The following is a 24,875-nucleotide window of genomic DNA, read 5'->3' as shown; positions in this document are numbered from 1 at the left end:
AGGAACTGGGGTGCATGCACACAGGTGGGTACAACATGTGCCCCACTGCATGCACCCCATGGCCCTGAGGAAATAGGGGGCCCTACAGGGGCCCCCTTGGTTTAATCTCTGCCACAGTTTTCATGGCGGGCTCACCGCCATGAACACCGTGGCAGAGCGGCAATACTTAATATGCTTGGCAGTGCAGCGGCTGCACCGTTAAGCATATTGCGGCCTCAATACCGCCAGGTTGTAACAGGGCGATCCGACTGCTGGACAGTGGCTATGGCGGTCCACAATCATAATTAGGCCGTAAGTGGCCTACAGATGGCAGAGCGACTCTCAGACACTATCTTCCTCCTTATAGTCTCAGGACGCCCCTTGGTCATCCCACTTCCTGTCCCTTGTTCCCTCAGAATTGTGGAGTCAGGAGTCCAGCTGGTACGCTGACGAGCTCAAAGGTCACGCAGGATTCACACAATCACAGTGACAGGACAACACAGGAAAGTGCATTTCAATTCCTTTCATTGAAAACACGTTGCAGGTTAATTTAACCATTCTGAAAGCGTCCACAGCCTTTGCTATGTATACGAAGTGAGGATGGGGCGAAAATAAGGTCTCCACTGTGTCAATTTGTTGACAATGACGGAAGGAAATGGGCAGGTCTGACTGATGGCTTACGTGTCCCCAACCCCTCCATGCTGCCACGCAATAAGGTTGTCTCATTGTTGCCCCTCCCACTTAAGCACTCAATGTCCCAGCCCTCCCCTTTCAATGCCGCGGATGGGGTCTAGTGGTGTCATTTACTTCATTGAGAGCTTTGTACAAACTTCCATGTGCCCAGGGCAAAGAAGAGAGCGAATACTCAAAGAATCCGTCCTTAGAAAGGACTAGCAGAACTCGACTGCACCTTCCTGAAGAAAGAGCTCTTTCACCTCTGCAGCAATCCTCTGGACCAAGGCAGTAAAAGGATATCAGTAGAAACTCGAGTCGGTGAGGTACGTGAATCCAGACAGCATGAATAGAGCGCCTTAATTCAACTATTGTACAAGCTTTTCTTCTTTGCAAGCCAAAATAAAACCGAAGATACATTTGGCAACACAATAGCCCTTTGTAAAGGCAGCCAATAACATACCTAACCTGCATGCAATCTGCCTTCAAAGTTGTTTCAGATACTTCTCAGCCAAAAAAGAACGATAAATGCACGGTTAATACCCCCACAGACTGGTTAAATGAACATAATTTAGTGATAAGAGCTCTTGTGCCCACTGCTATGCGAGCACTTTATTGAATTTGGGCATTTTTAGAGAAAGGGTCAAGCAAGGTTCGTGGACCAGAATACCTCAACAACCCCTGAGCTTCTGCCAGCCCATCAGACACCAGCGGTCTGCCACCCTCGCCACCGTCCCACGCATCCATCGCACCCAAACCGGAAGTCGCTCCTTCTCCCACCTCGCAGCCAAAGTCTGGAACGACCTCCCCACTCACCCCCGAACATCACCATCCCTCGCTGAGTTCAGGAGCAGACAAGACCTGGCTGATCGAATAGATACCCTCAGGGTGATAAGCGCGCTCAACAAAAAAAATGATTTATATCTATTGTATTAGCAAATTGGCGAAGGTGCAACCGACTGACGGGTGGTGAGCTGATTTTTGGTGGGTGACAAAAATCAGAGCAACAAAGAGGCTTTAAATTCGGTGTTTAACTTGTCACATTTGCCAGTGATTCAGAGACCGAGATCAAATGTCAGGCTGCATTATTCTTGTAGTTTCTCTAACTGCAAAGTGGGAGGAATTTTTAAAGTGAATTATGTGACAATGTTGGATTTTGCTTTTTGCAGTAAACACAATGTAAATACCTGTAAATTAATTGAATGTATCCAGCAGTTAAGAAAGCAAATTGAATTACTTATTTTGTAATTCTCAAGTGTGCGAGAAACCGATTTTAATAGCATCAAAGCAAATCAAGACACTTTGTAATACACATATGAGAAAGTCAAAGAAACACGACACGATTTCCTTATCTGTGAACTTTGCAAATATAGTGGCCATTTCAATGGAAAATGTGCGGTCTGTAAATGATAATGCGCTACCACATGATGCTTTAGCTGTATTAAAAAATCAGCGCGCTTCATTTCCATACAAGGTAGGTGGGTCGCGTTACTTTGTTCTTCTAAAAGGGGGTCGTGGTTCTAAAAAGTTTGGTAACCTCTGCTCCAGGCTAAAAGACAATCGAAATTCACACAGTCTAGACTAGAGTGAACGAAATGAGTGAACTTTACTGAAAGCTGACAATAGACCTTTCAACCAAACCTGAGCAACTGGGGAAAGCAGCAACGCATCTCAGTTGTTATTATGAAACAATAACGCGCTTCCAGGATAACAGCACGTTCTCGACACATTCACTATGAGAGCGGACAGGAAGAAGTGGAAACAATGAACAGTCTGCATTGGGGTGTGATGAAGCAATTCAAATCAGAATTTGGAAACCTTTTGCATTCCTTTCGTTTTTGCAAACCTTACACACCCACCTTCCAGAGCAGAAACACAACAGTAAGCTGAGGTTCATGGGCCTGCTCAGGGCTGAATCTACCTAGGGATACTCCTGACCCAGCAATTGCTCTGATAAGCAGGCCTACGGGAATGTCAGACATTTATCGTTCTACTCTAGGCACTTAGAGGAATTTATTGCTGCTGCAGATAAATAATGCTTAAAGTAATACGCTGTTCAGAACTTCCTATAAAACCTATGCTTTTATACCATATATATTTGGAAAGCTTGCTGTCCAATTGTTCAGCCCACTTTAACGCAAAAACCTACGTAGCGCCTACATATATTCCTGAAGAGGACCTGTTCTGTGCAATATGGCGCTGCCATTCAGATATTTTCCAAGGTTTCCTTTAGATCCAGGTTCAGCTAGGTTTGACATATTACTTCAGGTCACTACCTTAGAAGTCCTAGGTTTTCACCCAGTGATAGTCCAAGATTAATCTTGGAGACCTGGGCTGGAAACGCATCTGCACAAAAAGGATTTCAAGAACAGCGCACCATGGCATTACAGACTTAAAAAACTCCGATACTACAAAGCATTTTGGTATTATTGGAGTTAAGTAGTTCTAAAAAGGAAAAAGAAATAAAGCAGAGGCATCAATGTTTAGTTCACCTCCCAGTGGAAAGCTGTTCAATGCGTCGAAAACCAGAAAGTGGGAGGTAGGGGTCTATTCTGTACCCCCACTAATACTCAGTACCCAGGGCACCCAATCGCATAAGTACCCTTCATGTTGGCCCTGCGCTCGAAGGGACCTTCAACCAATCTTTCAGTTCCACATGCCCACTCGGATGACTGACAACTGCTAGAAGCTAGAGGTCTGTGCAACAGGAGTTTGAGAGGAATGCCACAACACTACACAAGTTTTGGAGGTTTCTATGACAATAGGGTGGAAGGCACAGGCTGCTCTTCTATGAGCATCCTTTCTAGAGCTTCCTCCGAATGGGTGTAGAAAGAGGTCAGAGTTTCCGTACTGACCCTAGTTTCTCCCAGACAGAAAGAAAAATAACTATTGCTATATTTTGTTTATGACAAGTGTCTAGGGACCACGTTGTCATTCCCTTTCTGGTGTGCTCGGCAAGTGTGCGTTGAAGCAGTTATCACAAGACTGCGTGATAATTTCCTGAGCTGATCATCCTTCCATCTTAGCTGGCCATCAAGTGGTGAAAGTCCGCCCCTCGGTGGGGCACAAGCACTCGTTGATAAATCCATTTCTATTTTGGGTTGAAAACTGTAGAAGACCTCAAGTAGGCGTTGCTCAAATGCCAAACCACCCAACTGCAAGAAACAGGTCTGCTAGACCTCTGCAGAGCAGAGACGGCGGGTGGGTTTCTCAGTTTACCTCATCCCTAAAGCAAAAAAAAATATTGTGCCCTGTTCAAAAAAAAAAAAAAAAAAAGTACTTCTTGCTAGACTTTGTTAGCAAAGAACTCTAATTCTCGGATTTCACAGAATTTCTGTTACCATAATAACACAAACTGCATCAGCTCCATTCCTGGTAAATTTCTGTCCTTTATCGGGTGCGCCACTCCCCCTGCATGTGTATGATATTCGCAACAACCAGAAGTGAGCAGGTACATCGCGCAGCTGGTTTTTTGTTGGTTTTTTTTTAGTAACAAATTTAGGGAGTATTTGAAAAAAGAATAATCAAGTAGGGTGACAGACGCTGTGAGGGCTCGGATTGGCAACAATAACTTCATTATGGGCAGTACTTCCCTGACAGCGTTAGTTAAGGTGTTTGAATAAGCTATGATGCTTTGGGTAAAAAAAAAATATGTTTTTTCAAAACTAATTGGCGTCACGTAGAGACCACCAAGAAAACATTAATGAGGAGCCAGAGGATGATCCGGGAACGGAGGTGAGTGGAGTGACAGCAGGACCAGAGCAGATATGGAGTCATGAGTTTGGGAGGGACGGGGGGGAGAGAAAGGAGAAGGGGGGGGGGGAGGAGGAGAGGTGGAGAGAAGGAAACTGGGAGGGTGGAGAGGACCGCGAGGTATGAAGAGAGAGAGGGGAGTGTGATGGTGGGGTTGAAAGGAGAGGAGTAGAAAAACCAAGAGGGGAGAGGATTGTGAAAAAGTGTAGTGAGAGAAGAGGGAATTGTGAGGGGTGAGTAGAAAGGGCAAGGGAGGTGAGCGAATAGAGGGAGCGGTGTGTGGTGTGGGTTTGGTAGCGAATAAAAGGCATTGTGTGAGTGAAAAGTGGTCTGATGAAGGGGCATGAGGGAAAGTGGCAGAGCATGGGAAAGAGGAGTGCCAACAAAACATGCTTTGAGTAAACGGACACCCGGAGGTAACAAGAAAAATCAACTGCTTCATATATAGATTTAAAAAAATGTTCTGCGCTTTCACAGCATATTACAGAAAAGGAAGTTGTTTCACAAGTATTTCAAAACTTGTGATAACAGATGGCCAATCGCTCATTTTTGACAGGTTGTGTGCCTGCACTCTGCTGCAGAAATGGAAAGGAAAAAAAAGAAAATATAGCGAACTAAAAGCTAAGTATGCATAAAAAACTAGACCATACTTTGAATTGAATATATTGTCCGTGTACTTTGTTAGAATACTATAACCACTAGTTAAACAGAATCACAACCCTACCTCCAGCAAAAAGTCGGTGTATACAGTATACAATACTCCTTTCCTTTTTATATAAAGTGCAACAAAAGTGCAGACATATTGATATAGAATCTTAGCAACACTAAGACTGTAGAATTAGCTGGGGCACTACTGGATAAGTTGAATATTTTAATTACAGATGCTAGGGTTCTGCCTCTACGAGAATGTTATTTTCCAGAAAAAGGTCGTCGACGGTGCACAGAACAATGGCGGGAACCATCATAGTAAGATCTTAAATGATGAGTGGCTCCTTTTTAGTGGGCATTTGTAGACTACTCAAACATCTTTGACGGTATTCATAGGGCTTCGCGCAATGGGTGGTCACTCCTAGAGAACTGATCATAAGAAAGCTGTATTTTGCACGTGGGACTTGGAATAGGTTCAGGCAGGAAGACGATCTGTAACCGCTAGACCTAAATGATGACTTCGCACAGACCACACAGTGTGGCAAAAAAGCAATTAGGTTCATCTCGTGAGCGGAGCATATGTGGCTCCCGGAGTACACTCCAGTAGGCTTGCCATGTGGATTAGGCGCGATGTTTGTCAATGCTGAATGGATTCCCCTACTATAAACTTCTCAAATACTTAGTCGTGTATTTTTCGGGACGCCATCGAAGAATAAAAAGTGGTTCTTGAAGGGTCAGCAGTTGACCAGCATGACTAACTACAAACCGATAGATATTATGATTAACAATAAATTACGTTGGGAGCCATACTTCACCAAGTAACAGAGTAGCATATTAAAGGGGGGGCGTTAATACTGAGGTTACTCATCTACACTATTAATAAAAGCATGTCCCGTGAAACTGGTACCCATAATTACAAATGGTGACAATTTGGTTACCATATTGTAAAACATCCATAGATGAAAAGGAGGCAGGGAAGATATTCTGGAAAGACGTTCCCCACAAGGCAGCTACAGTGTAGGGGATTCACTTGGAAGGCGACATTGGATCCGGGTTGAGAATGCAGTCATCGAAGTTACTGTTTTTTTCATTTAGGGTGAGAACAGCAAAATAGAATGCCCTGTCCAGACTGGTCCGGGAGGAACCCATCAGGCAGCATTATTGAGCTGTGAAATAATTATACCAACTTCTGTATTCAGTTGCACGAATCAGCCAAGGTAGCGGATAATGAACCAATTTCAACTAGTAGATCCTGTGAAACATATGCAAAACTGCCACATAGCAAACTTCTTCCAGGTTACGGGGGCTGCTAGAGATCCAAAAATTAAGAACTACTTCACAACATTCTTGGCAATGTCAAAACATCTGAGTAAATGAATGTCTGGCTTGATATGCTACTTCCAAAAGAATTTTGTGTTAATGAATCAGGCCAAGATTTCTCAAACGGTGCTCATTTGAAAGCTGTTAAATCAGTTCCTCGCATCATCTCAGTTGCTAACAAGAATAGGTAGTGTGTACATGTAGCTAATGAACTACAAAATGCTGAAGTGATTGCATACGTTTGTGACTATGTTAACGTTGCTTTCGTTTTTGTATTACTTTTATTATACTACATATTTTGGCATGCTTCAATTAAACTGTTGCAATAAAAATATTCGCTTATATAACAATATCCCCTCTGTGATCTACCAGAGCAACAACTGCTCATCACCTCATTCTTCAGATTACAACGCCCTATATTCAGATATTTGTAGCTGGTAAAATAGCTCAAATTCAAAAAGGTCACCATAGTAAAATTGATAAAGGAAAAAAATATATAGCAACTGAGGCATCTAAGGGCAAGAACCACAATCTGCTCAGCATACACTGAACAAGACAATCTCCAACTAAAAGCGTACACAGATGGAATTTTATACCGGCTTAACCAAGGCTATTGTATGGTAATCACCTCCATGTTCGATAAAGTAAAGACAAATTTGACGTATTGCACACTCATCACAATCCAGGATTTGTAAAGCGCGGCAAATCACCCGTGATGGTCTCAAGGCGCTGAATTGAAGGCACAGGGAGATTAAGTGATTTGCCCAGAATCACAGGATATTGACGCAGAGACTCGAACCTGGTTCGCATCGGCTTCGAAGTCGGCAGCTCAGGCCACACCATGGAATCCCTGAGGGAGGTTCTTTAGCCGTCTGAAAAAATAAGACACCGAAAAAGGCATGGTTGGATGCAGGAGAAGAGGCAAGTCAGATCGAACAAGGAGTGGGCGTCAATTAAAACATGTCTAACCTAGCTCCAGCTTTAAATTATATGCAGGCTCCGCGGAAGGAGCTCATTAAAAAACAGAAAACGGGAAAATCTGTATAAAATGCCTAAAGTGGACATCTGACAACTGGTGTGATTTTAATGTCCTAATACTGAAAACTAGAGGCCAAATGAGCTGCGCAAAGATGTATGTAATCAGCGAAACTGCGGATGATGCTGTGGAAAACCTTGCATGTAATGGTAACATGGAGCTGAATATGCAGGGAAGCGAAATTTTATTAAAATTTTTAATGCAAACTTGTAAATACAGCTGCCAAACTCAGTCCCCCACATTCAAGTTGGGATATCCAATTGGCCAAATTCAAAATGTATAATAATCTCATGTTCCAGTCCTGGTCCACAAACGCCCCCCAAAAAACTGAAATAAGTGCCTAATATTTTGGAGACTTCATTAACATCATACCTACTGGTGCAAAATGTGCTTTACACGGCCATGCATCCGATATGCTCCAGAGCCACAAAGGCAAATGCGTTTCAACAAAAAGGCAGAAATTAAAACAAGTCCAAACATACTTTGCCCAACGCACCGTGGGTCGAAAAATAATAATTTAAGTTAGTTATTCTGATTGACGGCTTCATTTAGGCATGGGGAGAACATAGGACTTAATATTTTCTTTTAAAGGATGTTCTTAATTTTTCTAGAATTATGTTTTTCATCTATTTCTGCGACTGCTTCTTTCTCCTTTTGGAATGGGGCACAAAGTATGCTGCGTTTTCAAGACGTTTATGAACACTAGAAACATACTACTCGAATTACTGATTGTTCAAAGTCCCTCTTCCACATCCTTACTTTTTAACAACGAGTGGAATCCTGCTAGTGAGGAATGCATTCTATTGCGCTAAAAAAAGAAATAAAACCAGCATTTGCAATGCAATAGGTCTAGCATTTGCGAGGGTTTCAGCTATTGGTATGGTAAATGACAATACCTTTTATTTATGTGTTAAGAAAACCTGCAAAGTGCGTCAGTGGCATAACGAACCTTGAGGGGGCCCTCGTGCAGGGTAAGTGAAGGGGCCCCCTCCGGACTCAATCTAGAGCTCCCCAGCAGAAGTGCGGTGCTGACAGGGCCCCCTGGAGGGTGAGGGGGCCCCCTGCACCGAGGGGGCTGCAGGGGCCTGTGTTACGCTCCTGAAGTGCAAGTTTAATCACTGCTTGCAGGTTTTTAAACGGAAATAAAAGACATTGTCATTTACAATGCCAACAGCACAAACTAACAAATGTGAGACCTATTTTACTTCAAATGCTTGTTTTTAGAGTCCTCTTGGTTGGTTGGTATATTCAAAGCGAATGTGGTGAAAATGAACCTCCAGTGCCTCCCTCGATAACCCCCACCATTGTGTTATGCAGATTCCACCAGTGACCATGTTGTGGGCCCCACCACTGTGAGTCAGAGGAACCGGTAAGGATTTGCAGGGAAACCAAAGCCATCAGCTGCGCAGTGTCATTGCTCTATGGTAAAGCGCAACAGCCTTAAAGCACAGATGGGGGTTTGATTCAGCATTTTTTCTTTTTCGCCATTTTGAAGTTTGATTCTGAACATTAATGTCCTTCTGTTCCTGTATAAGCAACCCTAAACTTGAAGTTTTCTAACGGACTGGTTCAGTACACTTACATGGCGCACACAACCCAAAAGCATCTTTTTTTGCAGGTATCTACTATCGCACTTGCAGGCAAAGCACCAGAAATTGTGCTAATGTAAGATCTGTGCACGCTTGACAATATATGCAGCACTTCTATGAGGCAGTATTGGGCAAACCGACCACTTCAGGCGTCAGTGGTACTATACAGCGCCATGACTAGAGTGTTGTATAGAGGAACGCCTAAAAACGAAGACAACCGTAACGGGCCAAGTGGCAAATCATGTACCCTTCACAATAAAAAAACAGAAACAGACTATGAACGAATAAGAACATGGAGCCTGTAAAAAGGAATACGAATGTCTGATCAAGTGCGACATGTTTGACCACAACTGCCAATGAAACCCCACATCAGGTGAGAGCACTTGGGACGCCTGTAGAACCATACTGGAAATGCAAAATTACAAGTTCCAAAATGTAATGGCTGTTGACTGAAAGTTAGGTGCTCTTGATGGTGCTGCAGGATACTGCTACCACTTGGCAGCGACGATACATGCAGCGTCAGCTGAGATACATTAAACCTCTGAAGAATACTGCTGCGGAACTCTTGACAGGCACTGGAGCTGCATCACAAATGCCCATGCCTAACAAACAAGCTCAAAAAAGTACTGAGAAAAAAAAATTAGGTGGAGGCGGGGGTGAGTCAAAACAAGGCCTGTGTGGGGGCGGAGCCGGGTCGGCGACCAAGATGGCCGCACGGAGTCCCGGCTCCGCCGACCTTCTCCCCTCGCCGCCCGATTTACCTACATGCCCCGCGCAAGAACGGAGCTTTTGTTCGTCGGAGGGGACGCTGTGATGGGGCGTCCGACTCCGGCGAAAATCGGAGCCCCAGGGACGAAGATCTGCTCCTCCGCTCTGGGCGGCCCGTCTGATGCCGGCGACCGGGACCTCGCGCTGTTGTGCACCCGGCTGCCGGTTCAATACCAGCAGCCACATTATCCTGTGAGACGCCGATCTCCCACCATGGCGCTCAGTGAACCTCTCGACACCGCCGGAGCCCTCTACAAGACGCGATGCACAGCCCTTTTGTGCTGGATGCTTCTCCCCCCTCCCCCCCAGCGCCTTTCATCGGCAGCCGGACTAAGGGAATGGCGCCTTGTCTCCCTGGAGGTACATTGCATGCCTGTGCGTACTGAACTGTGCTACACGCCCCGGCTCACTTGTGCCAGTGGGGCACGATATCGACGTGTCATTTTCGTGCTGGGGGGGCCTGTGAACAATACCCTGTGGTGGGGGAGACTGTTATCCTGTGCTACTTCATAACTGGGGCATCGGTGAATCGTAATTCTGGCGGGGGCCGGCGATTCTTCAGCCTTACTGTGCTGCGCTGTGGTGGTGCTTCCTGGGAAAATGGCGACTTGATGGAATCTATCTAGATATGGCGGCGGCCGAGTATGTTGGATGCTGAGAGAGGGCGAACGGATATCTCTATGGGGCCGTTTTATTCTATTCTGGAAATGGCGTGAGACTGTTCCGGTTATTTTTCACCAATGCTTACTTGTAAGCCATCACTAGTTTTGCCCGTTACTGCTTGCGAGATAAATGTTGCTATCCCCTGCGAAGGGGCTACGGCCGGTGATGGATGGGACTTCATGGTGGCTGCAGTGTGGACATGCTTCCTTTGAATACTCCTGGGAGGTTCGCAGCAGATCGACTACAGTATACTTGGCCCCGTGGATGGCGGTTGCTGGCGATCGATGGGCCGCTCCTTGTGACTTTTACGAGACTTTGGTTTCTCCTGGACTGACCTGGGTGCTCCAGTTCGTGCTTTCCACCTGGCCCGACATCTCAAGACGTGTGCGATCTGTACCATCGATCCTGGGGGCCCGTGGGTCTCAAGTGTGCTCCGGGTGCCATTGTCACTACTGGGGAGTTCCTCACCCTCCTGTGTGAATTGAACTGCGTAGCGATTACATCATCCTGTTTTAGTGGGTGCTCCTACTGTTCTGACTTTAATTTTTAAGTAATCGAACGTTATGTGGCGGTGGGGGGAGGGTCGGGGTTCCCACACTGGGAATCTCCCTCACATTTCTTTCCCATTCGTGGGTTGTTGGTTTTCTTCTTTTCCTTCTTTTTACCTTTTGTGTTTTATCCCCTCTCTTCTTGTTTCTCTTATTCTCTTGTCTATATTTCGGGTTCCTAATGGGCGACAGGCACGCTGCTAGGGGGTGGGCCGTAGCCACATGCAGGGGTGCGGGGTGGGGGCATGGGGGAGGGGTGTTGTTGTTTTTTATTGGTTTTTTTGTTCCTATGGCCTTCTTTATTCTTCTTGGTTTTGGCTGTATTCCTTTTTCTCTTTTCTTTTTCTTTCTTTTGTATTTCTTTTTCCTTTTTCATTTTTTCGTATATTTTAGGTCAGACGGGGGGGTTGGGTGGTGTTCTTTTTGGGAAGGGTTTAGCACTTTGTGCTTATGTTGTTTGCACTGTTTATTGGATTTTGTGTGTACGGCGTTGATATTAGTACACAGCCATTGAATGCTCGCATATCCTGTTTTCACTTCCCAATTATATTTCTTAGAGGGCGTGTATCCTCCTACATGGCTTGTTCCAAGTAAAATTCGCTTTATTGTATGACACTGGATCCTTTCTTCCTGCTGTAAGAATGTGCCCTCTCACATCCTGCTATATAGTGGTTAAGTTTGCAAATAAATCCTGAAGGGATATATCGACTGGGTGGGCACTGACTGGCGCGGAATGAAGTATAGTGTTTATGTATCCTGCCTACAATGTTCAACGCACAAATCCTAACTATTGCTGCTCCTTTAATTGATACTATGTCGTATGGCTCGCCCTTTCGGTAGTCTGGTCTGAATGTATGACACCTCTTTCAATTTATAAAATGAAACCTACGTTATTCTTCTTATGTCTGCTGCTAATACACCGTAGCGCTCCTATTTTTAGCTTTTCCGCATAGTAAGACGACCTGGAATGTTGTTGATTGTCATAGCGGCCGGCCCGTAGTGGTTGTAGGCAGACGCTGTGTACTATGCATAAGATAAATAAAGGTTTTCACAAAAAAAAAAAAAAAAAAAACAAGGCCTGTGTGCTTGCCTTACTGGCAACCATGGGAGGCCTAGTGTGGACATCTGGACACTCCGCCTCCTATCATTTACTCTACTGCCTCACCTTTATTCTTGGTCATTGTGTCGGCAAGACGGAGATGCGTTTCTTGAGCTCTCCAACTACAGTCACACGATCAGAAGGCATGGTTAGCACAGTGGGTTAAGAAGCGGCTGGTAGTCATGCTGTTCAAACCAGGTGTTGTAATCCTACGGGAGGATCCTATCATGCGCTCACAAGCAAAAGGGAGGAAGCTGTATTCACACTGCATCTTGATGTCACAGAACTTGCCATTGCAACTTTTACACGTACCTGACAGAGCTACAAGCAATGATTTAAAAATAGAAGAAAGACTTCCTGGAACCTTTAACTAGACCACCTAACATGCATGTAGTAGCCATTTTGAGACAATGTTGGTTTCTTTTTAGAACAAAGATAGTTCCAGTTCTCTTTTCAATTACATACAGTTTCAGGAATACAAAATGACAATTATTTTAAAGAATGCGAGTTATGAACATTTTCAAATTGGAAATTTGAAATATATTCTGTATGGTGCAAACTCCTTTATTTTTCAATTTAGTTTTCCCACTAGCATTATTTCTTGTACTACTTTATAAAGCGGACACTTAATTTCCAAAATGCTTTAATGAGTAAACTCGTGTAAAGCTTACTGGCATCAGGGTGTGAAGCACTCGCACAGGAAAAACAAAGGCAATCACTCCTGAGGAACGCTAATAGGAGGAAACAAGGACACATCAGCGCATACAAGCACTGACAAGTGCTGACGACGGGGTAAAGTAAAGAATGAAAAAAAAAAAAAAAAAAGAGTTCTCCCACACAACAGCAGAAGAACCAAAGCCTAGAGAAACTGTACTTTACCATGCGCCTCACACTTGAACGGAAGTGATGTACCAGCAAAGCCAACGAATTAGGGGGTAGCAAAGAAGAACAGTGGAGTGAACCAATGGTAAGTAGCCGGCAGGAAAAAAGCAAGACCTAAACCCCCACCCCCCCTGATTGCAGGAAAGGCCCATAAATTAACTCTTCACCGACAACACATGGAGTCTCTTTCAAAAGGGAAGCCCGACCACAAACCAGATGACATGACTTCCCTTCTCAATCCAGGTAGTATACAGACCTTTGAGTTTCACCTTCACTCAGCCCCTGATGTAGCAGCATTTCCCTTAAGGTGCATGGGTGGTGGGGTAGAGGTTCAATTGACCAGATTCTAGCCCATTCCAGTGAAGTAAACAAAAAAGTGATGGATGGAATGTGTGAGTTAATCTCAGCCACTGGTACTCAGAGCAGAATCACAGTCCATCCTTTTTTTGACTCCCAAGCCACCTCAAAGTAGACCCAACCCAGCTAGTCTTGGTCCTGCTCCAATAGAAACCGTTCACCCCAAACTGCCAAGCCAGGTCTTGTCTAAACTGGAACACAAGCAACTTAAGACTGGTTTCAGTCCAATGGGACTCAACTGAAGCCACGGCGTGGTGGTCGAACATGGATTGCTCAGGATATATGGTGAATTGATTTCTTTCAAAATTGCATACAATGCTTGGAAGTAGAAGGACCTGTGCCTACAGAAATTAAAATGCACGTTTTCCACTGAACGACCTTGCAGAAGAAATATCTCTGCTTTGACTATGCTAACAAAGTCTGAGCCTCAAAATGTTGTAGCCGCGATGGAAGAAGACACAGCTGGTATTTAGGCAGGCTAAAATAGAGCCCATCTCTCAGTTCATCAGTAAGAGGACAAAGGGGGCCGCTGCATGGATACTTTCTGAATACGAAAGATAAATTAAGGATCTTTTCTGAAACCATCAATTATGAAAAGCCAGTCTTGCCTAGTGTTGAGATGAAGGACTTCTTGGAAAATGCCACGTTCAAAAGGAGCCCCAACTGTCAAACCTGCTGAGCTGGAGTCAGGCAGTGGGACAAGCAAGCTAGCCAAGTGTCCATAAATTGACTTAAAGGACAACTAACAAGTCTGTTTTGGAGCAGCTGAACTGAACTTGCTTAATTGCAACCAGATATTTTCAGTTTGCTTGCAGTTAACAGAGGAAGAAGAGCAATGACTGACCGTGACTGTCATCATAATCCTCATCCTACAGGCCATGACAAAGTAAAAAAACAAAATTGTAATTAGAGAAAAGAAACTAAAAGAAGGGGATATGCTATTGGTGACTGCAAAGATCATATCATCAAACCTGTCCTTTAACCAAACATCTAATGCAAATGTCCTTTAACCCCTGCACTGGACTGACCACCTTGCCATCCCCATCTTCTTGCACAGCATCAAAACACCCAACATTCAGCCTAAAAGGGTAATGACAAACCTTCAGATCCTTCAAGGGCTTTTCCACTGAGAACCTAAAGTTAAAACTTAACTGAAGTCTCAAATGAGATTCAACAGCAGTAACTTTCAGTAGCTCTTCTTTTATCTATCCAACTAACACCAGTCAGTTAACATGGGATTCTCCAGGTCCCAGAAACTTCCTAACACTGGTGGAGTCCCAAAGGGTTCCATTTGTTCTCCAGTCATCTTCAAACTCTATACTGAGGCCCTTTGTACTTTACTCACTGAACACCACGAACATTTAACAAACCCAAGACCCACCATTCTAATATGAAGTCTTGCCTCAAGCACTGCCTGCAGCTTATCTTGATTAGAATTACACAACCTACCTGATGCTCTGCCCCTCCAAAACCAAATTACTGCTATTCACCTGGAACAAGCAACAACTAGAACAAACATGGGTCAACAACATGAACATATTCGATCTACAACCTTTACACAACACCAGGTCACCCAGATTGACTTTGGACACTGAAGTGAACCTCACGGAGCACACTGGTAAGAACAACAAGACATGCTGGTGCCAACTCCTCTCGAATACTTGTACTCTTGCATCTGGATGGCAGTAACATCTGCTCTGTACTGCCCCTTCCCTAAGGGCATCCTATATGCTGCATAACGCCTAATTAAGAGTCTGAAGGAATTTTATCATATCATCAATATCCTTGCACACCTGTAATGTCTTTAAACCACCTGCATCATCTACAAAGCCTTTAAGACTTCCACAACTGCTTATCTAGCCAACAAGCTCACCAACTGTGGTGACTCAAAACACCTGCGGGTAGAACACCATCAGACTAGAAAACAAACAGTGCAACAAAGAAAAATGAAGGCCGAAGGCCTTCTCCATGTAAGCATCCAGGCTCTGGAACAACATCACTATATCCATTAAGACTGCTTCAACTCCACTTGAATGTAGGAACCAGCTAAAGACGCACCTCACTAAAAGAACACATCACAATGCAGCAACAGCCTCATTCTTTTCTAAGAATCAATCTACAAATGAAATCACTCATTGGCTGTTTCTGTCCCTTTGTTCACATACAGCCCTCTGCTGCCTTTTGTCTAGGTTCAATCTATACAGCTTGCCATGGTCACACAACGTAACTGAAGACAACAGTCGTGATGGCCCATATTATGGTCCTTGCCTATCTGTGGGAGGGAAAATTGAGGATTCAGGGTATTTTATCACCAGTGGGATCCCACACAGAGATCATGCAACGGACTACAGATGATGACTGTATATGTGGACTGGTGTTAGAATGTATGTATGTATGTATTGGTTTTTGTTAAGCGCCCATATCACCCGTAGGTCTCATAGCGCTAGCTGAAAGGCAAATCAGACCAGATAGTTTTTAGAAAAGCCATGTTTTAGGGCTTTACGAAAAGTCTTGCGATTTGTTTCAAGACGGAGCTGCAGAGGTAGAGTGTTCCATATCTCCGGTGCTGTTCTGGAGAAAGACCTGCTGCCGTTTTTCACCGTGCGGACCTTTGGAACGGTCAGGAGGTGTTTGCTGGCCGAGCGAAGTGTTCTTACTGGTTGGTATTTACTCAATTTCTTTGTCAGATAGATTGGGCCATTATTGTTAACAGTTTTTTGTACCAGGCAGCATATCTTAAATGTGATCCTCTTTTTGATAGGGAGCCAGTGAAGCGTTTTTAGAGAGGGGGCCGATGGTGAACGTGGAGGAAGGTTTAACACTAGCCTAGCTGCGGTGTTCTGCAGCACTTGGAGTTTGGATAGTAGTTTTTCATTTATGAATACAAGCAGCGCATTACCATAGTCCAGGCGGTTTATGATTAAACCCTGCACCAAGGGTAAGCGAAAGTGCAGCGGAATCCATTTGAAAATTTAGACTGCGTTAGTGACAGATTTAGGATTTTGGTGAGATTAGGAATGAGACTTTTTTCAATTTTGGATAGGATTTGTGGGGACGCTGGATCTGCCGGATTGCATCTTTTCAAGCATAGTTGTGGTGTGCTCCTCTGTTATTTCCTCGAAGTTTTTAAAATGGCTAATGGGGCTGAGAACAAGAGACAACTGAATAAAAACGGTCACTCCTTGATACCACCAAACGTGTGGGAGATCTGAAATATGCCAGCAGGGAAAACCTAGTGTTGCTCAAAGTAAAAGTGTCAGGAACAGGCATATGAATGTGGTTTCAAATTGTTTTCTGGTTATAGCAGTCTTTCTTTAGCAACCCAAAAAGGTTGACAAACAGAAAAAAATCGTATTAGGACCTTTTGTGCAGAAAAGCACCTGAAAACTGGGCTCAATTGACAAAGTGGAAGGAAGGCTCATGCTGGGAGAACTTAAGACATAAGATATTTAGCTCTTACTCTCAATGCATGGTACAATGTGGCAGCATGATGCACTGTCTGCTTGTTGGCCATGTAGTATCGTTTAGACAAAACCATGGTAGACATCGAATTTTTGACACAAATATGGTTTGTAATCCTTTGACTGTAATCTCAAAAACTGGTTTACATTCTTAATAGTAAAAACAGAAAATGAATCATCAAAAAAACTAAGTTAGGAGAGAAGGTAGAGATTTTCTGTATTAAAAAGCCAAGAAAGGCAAGTATTGCAGTCCTTCTGGTCAAAGCAATTTCCATCTATTAGCAGTTGTTGGAAGCACTACCCAGGTTTTTGGTCCAACAAGCTAGAGAACAGGACGGGGCGCTGCCCCAAGCGAGGCACTGTAAATGATGAAGGGTGGAAGGGATGGGAACAATGCTTTTTCAACTTAAAAATTCTTCTCTTTGCCGAAGAACAAAGCAAATACCCAAAGAACCATTAGCAGTGCGTGGGTTAGACCTTGTAAGCTAAGGTCAAGGAAGGGCTGTGCACTTGCAGCACGGCTCTATATCATTACAAACACAATGCTCATAGAGGACAATTAAGGCAGGTTGTACAGTACAGATTCTCCTTCCCTATGTAATTAGCACTCTTGATAATTGTTAGTTAAAAGCACTGGTACGTGTAACTGCTGTTCACCTCTATAATGAACTGAACGTAAAATAATAAAAGTTTATGAGGGAGTTTAATACATTAAAATGCAAGGAATTTGCAGTCTAGACTCGGAGGGGTCGGCAATTGACAATTGTGTGCTTGGATAATTCCTCAGAGGCCACAATGTCTCTGCTAAAAACCATTATACCTCCAACATGATCAGGTATGTCTTCAATACCGGAGTTTAGGGGTTTTTGCATGGAATTTTGAAGAGACAAGGAATGATGAGGGACTATAGGATTAGACAGCGAACAGGACACATTCATCTGAGCATATCGCACCTTCTTAGCCAAAAGAATAGGGTCCCAACAGTCCACGTAAAATGTACTCCACGTCCATCAATAGGCAACTCCGGACAACTGGTTGAATGAAGACTGCATTCATGTACCTTTTGTCCTCAGATCCAAAATAAACTCAAAACATGTTGAACTAAAAACACATGTGGACTAAGTAACAGGTATAACTTAACTAAGAGAGATTAAGAAACATTGATCTGCAGATGACCGTTGAAAGAAAAATGCATTTTATTCAATAAAATACAATGAACACAAAAACATTGCAGTTTTATTTAGAAGCAACAGATGAAAGGGATGAGAAACAAAGCATATGAAGATTAGTTCAAATAACGTGATTTGCATCTAAATAGTAAGTATACACAATAGAATTCGAATATGGTTTGTTTGTTGATGGGTACCTAGAAGATAGCTGTGCCGCCCATTACAAATACAAAGTAATAAACATTACAGTGCTAGTGCAGCAGGACAAAAGCGGAATTTATAAACCCTGTAAACATGTAACAAAGAACGAGGCCTCCAGGTAAACGGAGAAACATTACCTCATTAATGTAAAAGGGATCAACTCATCATGCACAAACCCCAAACGCTAGGATTGTGGATTCAAACAATGAACACAGATTGGATTTGTTTTTAAGAACAACTGAGTCACAGGAGCCGACAGAAGGCAGTTCCACAATTCAAGGAAGAACATTCAAATGCAGTACGACAGACCAGATAGAAACCGAGATGCCTGGGCCAGAGCCAAAGACAAGAGGGAAAGGAAGAAGCCGGCCGGCATTGTGATTCCGTCCTTGTCCAATTCCTCCTCCAAGAGGATCAGGAGAGATTCCCCTTCAGGTTGAAGTTGTGGTGTATGAAAGTTTCAGAACTGGAATTTACCAGATGACTAAAGTATCATGCGAGCTCATACCTAAAATTAAGCTCTACCCACTAAAGTGGGCCACACTGCTGATGGACGAGACAATTCTACTATAATTAAGAAAGTAAAATTGCTTTAAAGACTGAACAATTATGCATGAATACCACTGATCTAAAGCCACACCCACTAAGCAGGAAGCCCCCATAAGAGGCTCTACAAATGTGTGCTGAGGAACATGTTCTTGCACAGAGCCTTTCTGTGAAGGTAAAGCATGTGTTTAGGTAAAGACTATGGGATTGCACAAAAAACTGTAATATGATAGAAATCTGTAGACAATAGCACTTTGTAATGCAAGTAAGGATTGTGCTGCTCCAGAATTCACTGGTCTACAACATGACACACACATAAAAAGGGAGTTTGGTCCCGATCTTTCCACGGTTAACTCATGCAGAAAAACAAGTAGTTAAGGTGCTTAAAAGTCCAGAGAGGCAGGGGCAAACACAGGTGCTTCAATCCCCAATTGCAATTTTCAGGGTTCCTAATCAAATTCAGTAGGAGGGAGGGTGCCTAATTTTGAGTTACAACACTGAAGCCAAATCCAAGAGTAAGACGCCCCTTTGACTGCCACAGCCAAGCCTGCTCTTGCCTCCAATGTTACTATCTATACAAGTCCGCTATGCTCTCTACCATTCCTATGTGACTCTTAGAGTATATCCAGTCTTACCCCTTCCCTATGTATATAGAGATAACTCTAAGCACTAGTATATGCAGTAGTCTGCTGTGCTCTCTACCATTCCTATGTGACTCTTAGAGTATATCCATGTGTATCCCCTCCCTATGTTGATAGAGATATCACTAGTATAGGCCTTGAGTATATCCATTTGTATCTCCTCCTTGTGTGACTTTATCTCTTGTACATTTGCAATTTTTTCTGTTTGTACCTTTTGTTTTGTAACGCATGTAATCCTAAGTCTGTATGCTTTCAACTGGTTCTTATGTAATGCAAAAATTTGCAATCATTTTTACGCATGTAACCGTCAGTCCTTATGTTTTCAACTGGATCCTATGTAAAGCGCTCTGACACCTTCGGGTAAAGTTTGCGCTATATAAAATTGCACAAATAAAGGCTTGCTAGCAAAATCTCCCCCGCATCATCTTAGGAGTTGTTTCAACTTCTTCAGCAGTTGGCCCGCAGTTCAATGAAAGAAGGAAAAGGACCAATAAAAACAGGCCGCCCAACATCATCCTCACCTGCACTAATGGGGTACATTTTTTTTTTTTTTTTTTTTGCAGAGTTTTATATAGCGCGAACTAGAACCGAACCGAATCAGTTATCAGAGCGCTTTACATAGCACCAGTTACATTACATGAGGGCGCACTTTCATTTTTTTTAGGCACGGGGAGATTAAGTGATTTGCCCAGAATCACAGGGGGATTTTGGCGTCGTTACCGAGACTCGAACCCAGATCCCCAGGTCCGAGGTCGAGCGCCTTAGCCGTTAGGCCAACCCCTCTCCCCTTACATTGATCTCGACAAATCAAAGCAGCGAAACTCAAGGCCCCATTAAGAGCCCAAGCATTTAATTCAGGTGTAAAGTAGCTTGCGGCACAGGCATGAGTCTGACATGCTAAGTGGACACTTCGTGGTTCTACTTCTACAGGTAGGAAATCCTGCTACGGGCAAGGATGGAGTCATAGAGACAGTCCGGTGATGGGCGCTCTATAAATATAATTTAACATAACATAACCTATGTTTGTTACTTTATCAGAGCCACATGCTGCTCATTGCCTGAAGCAGTCACTCTCTTCCGAGGTTACAATGACCCACCGGCGTTGCCCCAAACATACAAATAGCTTTACCTCTGCACTGACCCACCAAGATCCAGCAATGCCAGAGGAGAAAGCTAAACTTTCTCCAGTACAGCACACTTCACTACAGTAGCCTCAGGCGTAGAGCCAGCACAAAGGTGAAGTTTTAATCGACTTACCACTAATCTTTATGCATAAAGATATTTATAAATACACAGGCAGTGACAACCGCAACTGAGTTACATTATGAAAAGTGAAACACCATGTTGTGCAGAGCTAGCTACTACAATGTGATACACACTGTTACAATATGATAGTTCTAGGGATTTTTTTGGTTGCAAAGTGAGGCTTTGTGAATTCGTTTCTAGTCTTGATAAATGTACACTCTTCACACTTAATGCCCAGTTAGGAAGTAAAAACCACATTTTTCACTACCAAACATGGCAATTTGCAGTTGCCGGTTAGCATGGTCAACACCTTTCTCTCTAAAAATACTGTTTACCAAGTGTTTCCTCAATATCGTGATTTCTTCCTAACAACAATGAGCAAGATGAGAAATGCTAGGGGAAGAAGGGGGGGGGGGGGGTTAGCTGCACTAATGAATGGCGGGAACCGGAGTAACCCTCATTAGCTGACAACCAAAAATAGCCTTGGCTTCCACTGCTAGGCTCCCTACTTCACGGACTCCCTTCAGCTTGCATTACAACTCAACTGAGGCAGAGAAAGAGGTGAACATGCCCTTTGTGGTTCGCCTGCCAAACATAAAAGGCGACGATATCGAGTTCTCGGCAGATTCCAAGTGGCGGCGAGACAGGAGGAGCTCTGTCGAGGGCTCAAGGTCAAGCCGCCCCCGACATTCGCGCGCAGCCTTGCTTCCCTTCCCCGCCCGCAGCAGAGGCGCGCGCTGATTTCTGAAACCCAAGGCGGACCATTTCAATGCACATGCAAACAGGTGGGAGCGGCGCCAACTCACCTTAAACTTCTTGTTCAATCTACAGCAGTAGCGATACAATAATGCCAAGTTTAGAGGGCCAAAATCTGCATAAAAACTGGAAAGATGCGTCAATTAGTCAAAATATTCAGAATACTGCTGTGTAATAACGATTTTTGCTCATTTATGAATAAAAAATACCAACACTGAAATACATTGCTATATTTTTCTCAGGGAAAAATTCAATTATACATGCTTTTAGTGTCACACCAAAAAGACTACCCCATCCCCCCCACTACGTCACCCCCACCCAGCCTCTGTTTGATCAAATATAAAATTAAATGCATACTAAACGAGGCAAAAGCAAATAAAACAAGGTCAATGTTTTGAACACCACTGTAGTTTATTCCACAGCCTAGATTCAGAACTCTCAAAAGTCCCTACAAAGGGAGTGTGGTCACACAAGCTGTAGGAGTGGCTTCTCCCCAAGCTCTCTGCAACAGCCACGAGAAGCGAAGTTTCGGTCACCTTAAGCCAAACTTTTTTGACATGTGGCTCCCTTGACCTAATCGACAGTTGGCCGTGGCTCCCCACCATTTTTTTACCGGTGGGTGGGTGGTATCTACCTCCTGTTATCTTCCTTAAAGTAATTGGGACGCATTATTTCACTCATCCAACCATCCGTTCACTCATCCAGCCATCCGTTCTCTCTTCAATCCACCCTTTCACTTCACTCATCTATCCATCCTTTTGTCCATCTACCCCCTTTCACCAACTCATCAATCCTTACATCCACCCTTTCACTCATCCATCCATTCACCATTTCACTTATCAATTCATCCATCCACTTACCCATCATCTACCCTTTCACTCATCCATCCATCCACACACACACCCATCCACACTTTTACCCATCCATCTACCTTTCCACCCATACATCCATCTATTTACCTTTTCTCTCATCCATACTTCTACTCATTCATTCATCCATCCATCCTTTCATTATCTATCCATTCCCCCTTTCATTCATACATGCATCCTTTCAGTGATTCATCCAGCCATTCAGACATTCCTTCACTTATTTACTCACCCACCTTTCCACATTATGAGCTGAGCCTTTGTCTGCAGAGTTGCAGGCAGAAGAGGCCTATCAAGAACGAACTACAGCAAGGGGTGGGGTGCGGTGGGGGAGAGTTCACTATGCCCCTGCACATAGGCAGACTGAAAACGTAGAAGTCACGCATGATGCACAGTACCAGGATATGAGGTTACTGTAACATGGTGTTGTTTCCAGGGCTTTAAGCAGTGTAAAAAAAAACTGGGGGGTCTCGTCAAAGGGGGTGCTGGATGTAATTAAGAGCGCAGTTTAAAACACCTAGGCTAAAAATCTGCGCTTAGCATAGTGTTGCGCCCGACTGGTATTATGTGATTTCTGTCATTGCATCCAGATATATAATACAGCTAGTATCATTGCACCAACAACAAGCCAGGACTATTGGCTTTGTCAATGGTTGCTAGTTCCTTAAAATAAAAAGCAGCAACCATGGCTTTGTTGAATATAATATTGAAAATACTTCAGTTAAAAATTGATGAGACAGTGAAAGAACGATAACCTGTTCTTTTAAACTTATTTCACAGGCTTCTTTAAATGAAGTGTTCTCTAACATTGCAGCATGGGCGTTTTACTTTTTATCTAACAGAAAGCCATTCTGTACACTGAGGCAGGAGGCCGCCACCACATGCTTGAACACCCCTGACTGCCCCATTGTCATTCTGTATGTGGCAATCAGCCCCATACTGAATGACAATGGGCGGGAGGGGCTGCTCTTGTGCTCCTGGAGGAGTGCGAGGCGGCTCCATCAGCAGGGGTGAGGCCTCTCACAGGGGAGCAGCGCTGCTCCCTGTGATGGCCAAAATTAAAGATAAAAGGCGTAGGGACGGCCCGTGGAATTTACGGACGGTTGGTCACCCTAGTGTGCGCGGCGCCCCTGGCACCTCATTACGGCGCACTGGGGTGCAGCGGCGCACAGTTTGGGAACCACAGCCTTAAGGGGAAGTCTCATTGCCAATAGTGACACCTCATGAGTATCGGTGCTGGTACTGCTTCAATCGTAGCTTGCAGGAGCCGAACAGAGATAACCAAGATGATAAAACAGCAGTTTGGCAGAATGCAGCTGTACATGCACAGTTGCAGAGGAGTTGCTCTCAGTGAGAAGGATTGCGCTGAAACAGGTTGGTGCATCAAATGTTACCCCAGGTGGCAATTTTAGTTCTAGGATCAGTTGTGTTCACAAGTAATGGGTTTAGTATACCTAAGGGCACGTAAACTGGTTTGCCGAATGCCAGTGTAAGAGGCCTGGAGTTGGCAGAGTCCCTATGCCATGTTGAACTTTGAGGAGTGGAGGTGCGATATATATTTTCTCTGTTGGCTCGCTATACTGGTGCTGCTTACTTGAATAGGTAAACCCAATAAAGCAAGACCATACAAGGACACATCTGTGCTGACGGAAGGAGTGAGAACCCCTAAACTTGTGAATTTTAATTCCTCCCTTCAGTCAGAAATGGTTTCACTTTTGTGGAAAGAAGCACTAGTCACTCTGCTTTTGAATAAAACCTCTGGACCCTCTAATAATTTTCAACTACCAACCCATATCTCCACTTCCACTTTTTGGGAAGATCACAGAAGCAGTATTGAATAAACACAGAGTGAGATTTTTCAATCTTTATTTTAAAAAATCCATGGGATTTGTGCAAAACATCAGCCAACACATTTCGTTCAAAGGTTAAACTTTGTCAGGGCAAGATTATCAGACAATGGGTATGGCGAGTACGATGCTTGTAGAAAGGTTCTGTGGGCAGATCCAGTCCGGACCTGGTTTGTGATGATATCAAGTATGCTCGGTCAAGTAGCTGCATGCGATGTGTTGGCCTCCTTGATAAGAGCCAAATAAAGTATTCCTGCAGTCTCCTAAAAAGGCGTCTCGGATAACAGAACAGCCACTACTAAACCATACATTGTCAATCGCAAATCATCTCCACAAGCTTCACTGGCTGCCAGTGGTAAATAGGAGCCTTTTTAAGACACTAAGTGTATGCCACAAAACACACCATGATACAAGAATTGACAACTACATGGCCTCACTTTTTGTTTGCCATATGACATTAGATTTTGAGATCAGCATCTCAATATCAACTTTGTGTTTCAAATTTAAGAAAAGTGGGAATAGGAGAAGATTCTCAGTAATAACTTCAAGGTTGGAACACCATACCGTTATCATTGAGAGCACAAAATAATTTTCTAAGCTTTTGTAAGCAATTGAAGACTTACCTTTTTGCCTTAACTGTAAGGCTGTCTTTTGTCCGTCTGTCATTTTTTCTTTTCCTTTAAGGATAGTGCCTGGACACCTCTTGCCGAGGTAAATGATGTGCAATATATTATAATAAGCAATTCATTCATTGTTACTGTTGGTTTGGCCCACCAGCATTTAGTGCAGAACTAAACAGAGATAAAGGAGCCAGTGTCACAGTCAGTGA

General features: G+C 43.8%; 1 protein-coding gene across 4 annotated transcripts in view; it reads right to left on the bottom strand.

Moving 5' to 3' along the window:
* Window positions 1–24,875, bottom strand: part of CDC14A (cell division cycle 14A) — a 436,445-nt gene that overhangs the window by 364,820 nt on the left and 46,750 nt on the right. For all 4 annotated transcript variants that reach the window (XM_078644521.1, XM_078644501.1, XM_078644511.1 and 1 more), the window contains exon 3: window positions 21,384–21,459. In XM_078644521.1, coding sequence (XP_078500647.1) covers window positions 21,384–21,459 — 76 coding nt within the window. The remainder of the gene's footprint in view (window positions 1–21,383; window positions 21,460–24,875) is intronic.

The sequence above is a fragment of the Lissotriton helveticus genome, chromosome 1_1 (genome assembly GCF_964261635.1).
Source record: "Lissotriton helveticus chromosome 1_1, aLisHel1.1, whole genome shotgun sequence".
NCBI classification, from domain to species: Eukaryota; Metazoa; Chordata; class Amphibia; order Caudata; family Salamandridae; genus Lissotriton; species Lissotriton helveticus.
This window is presented reverse-complemented; position numbering and strand designations above follow the sequence as displayed.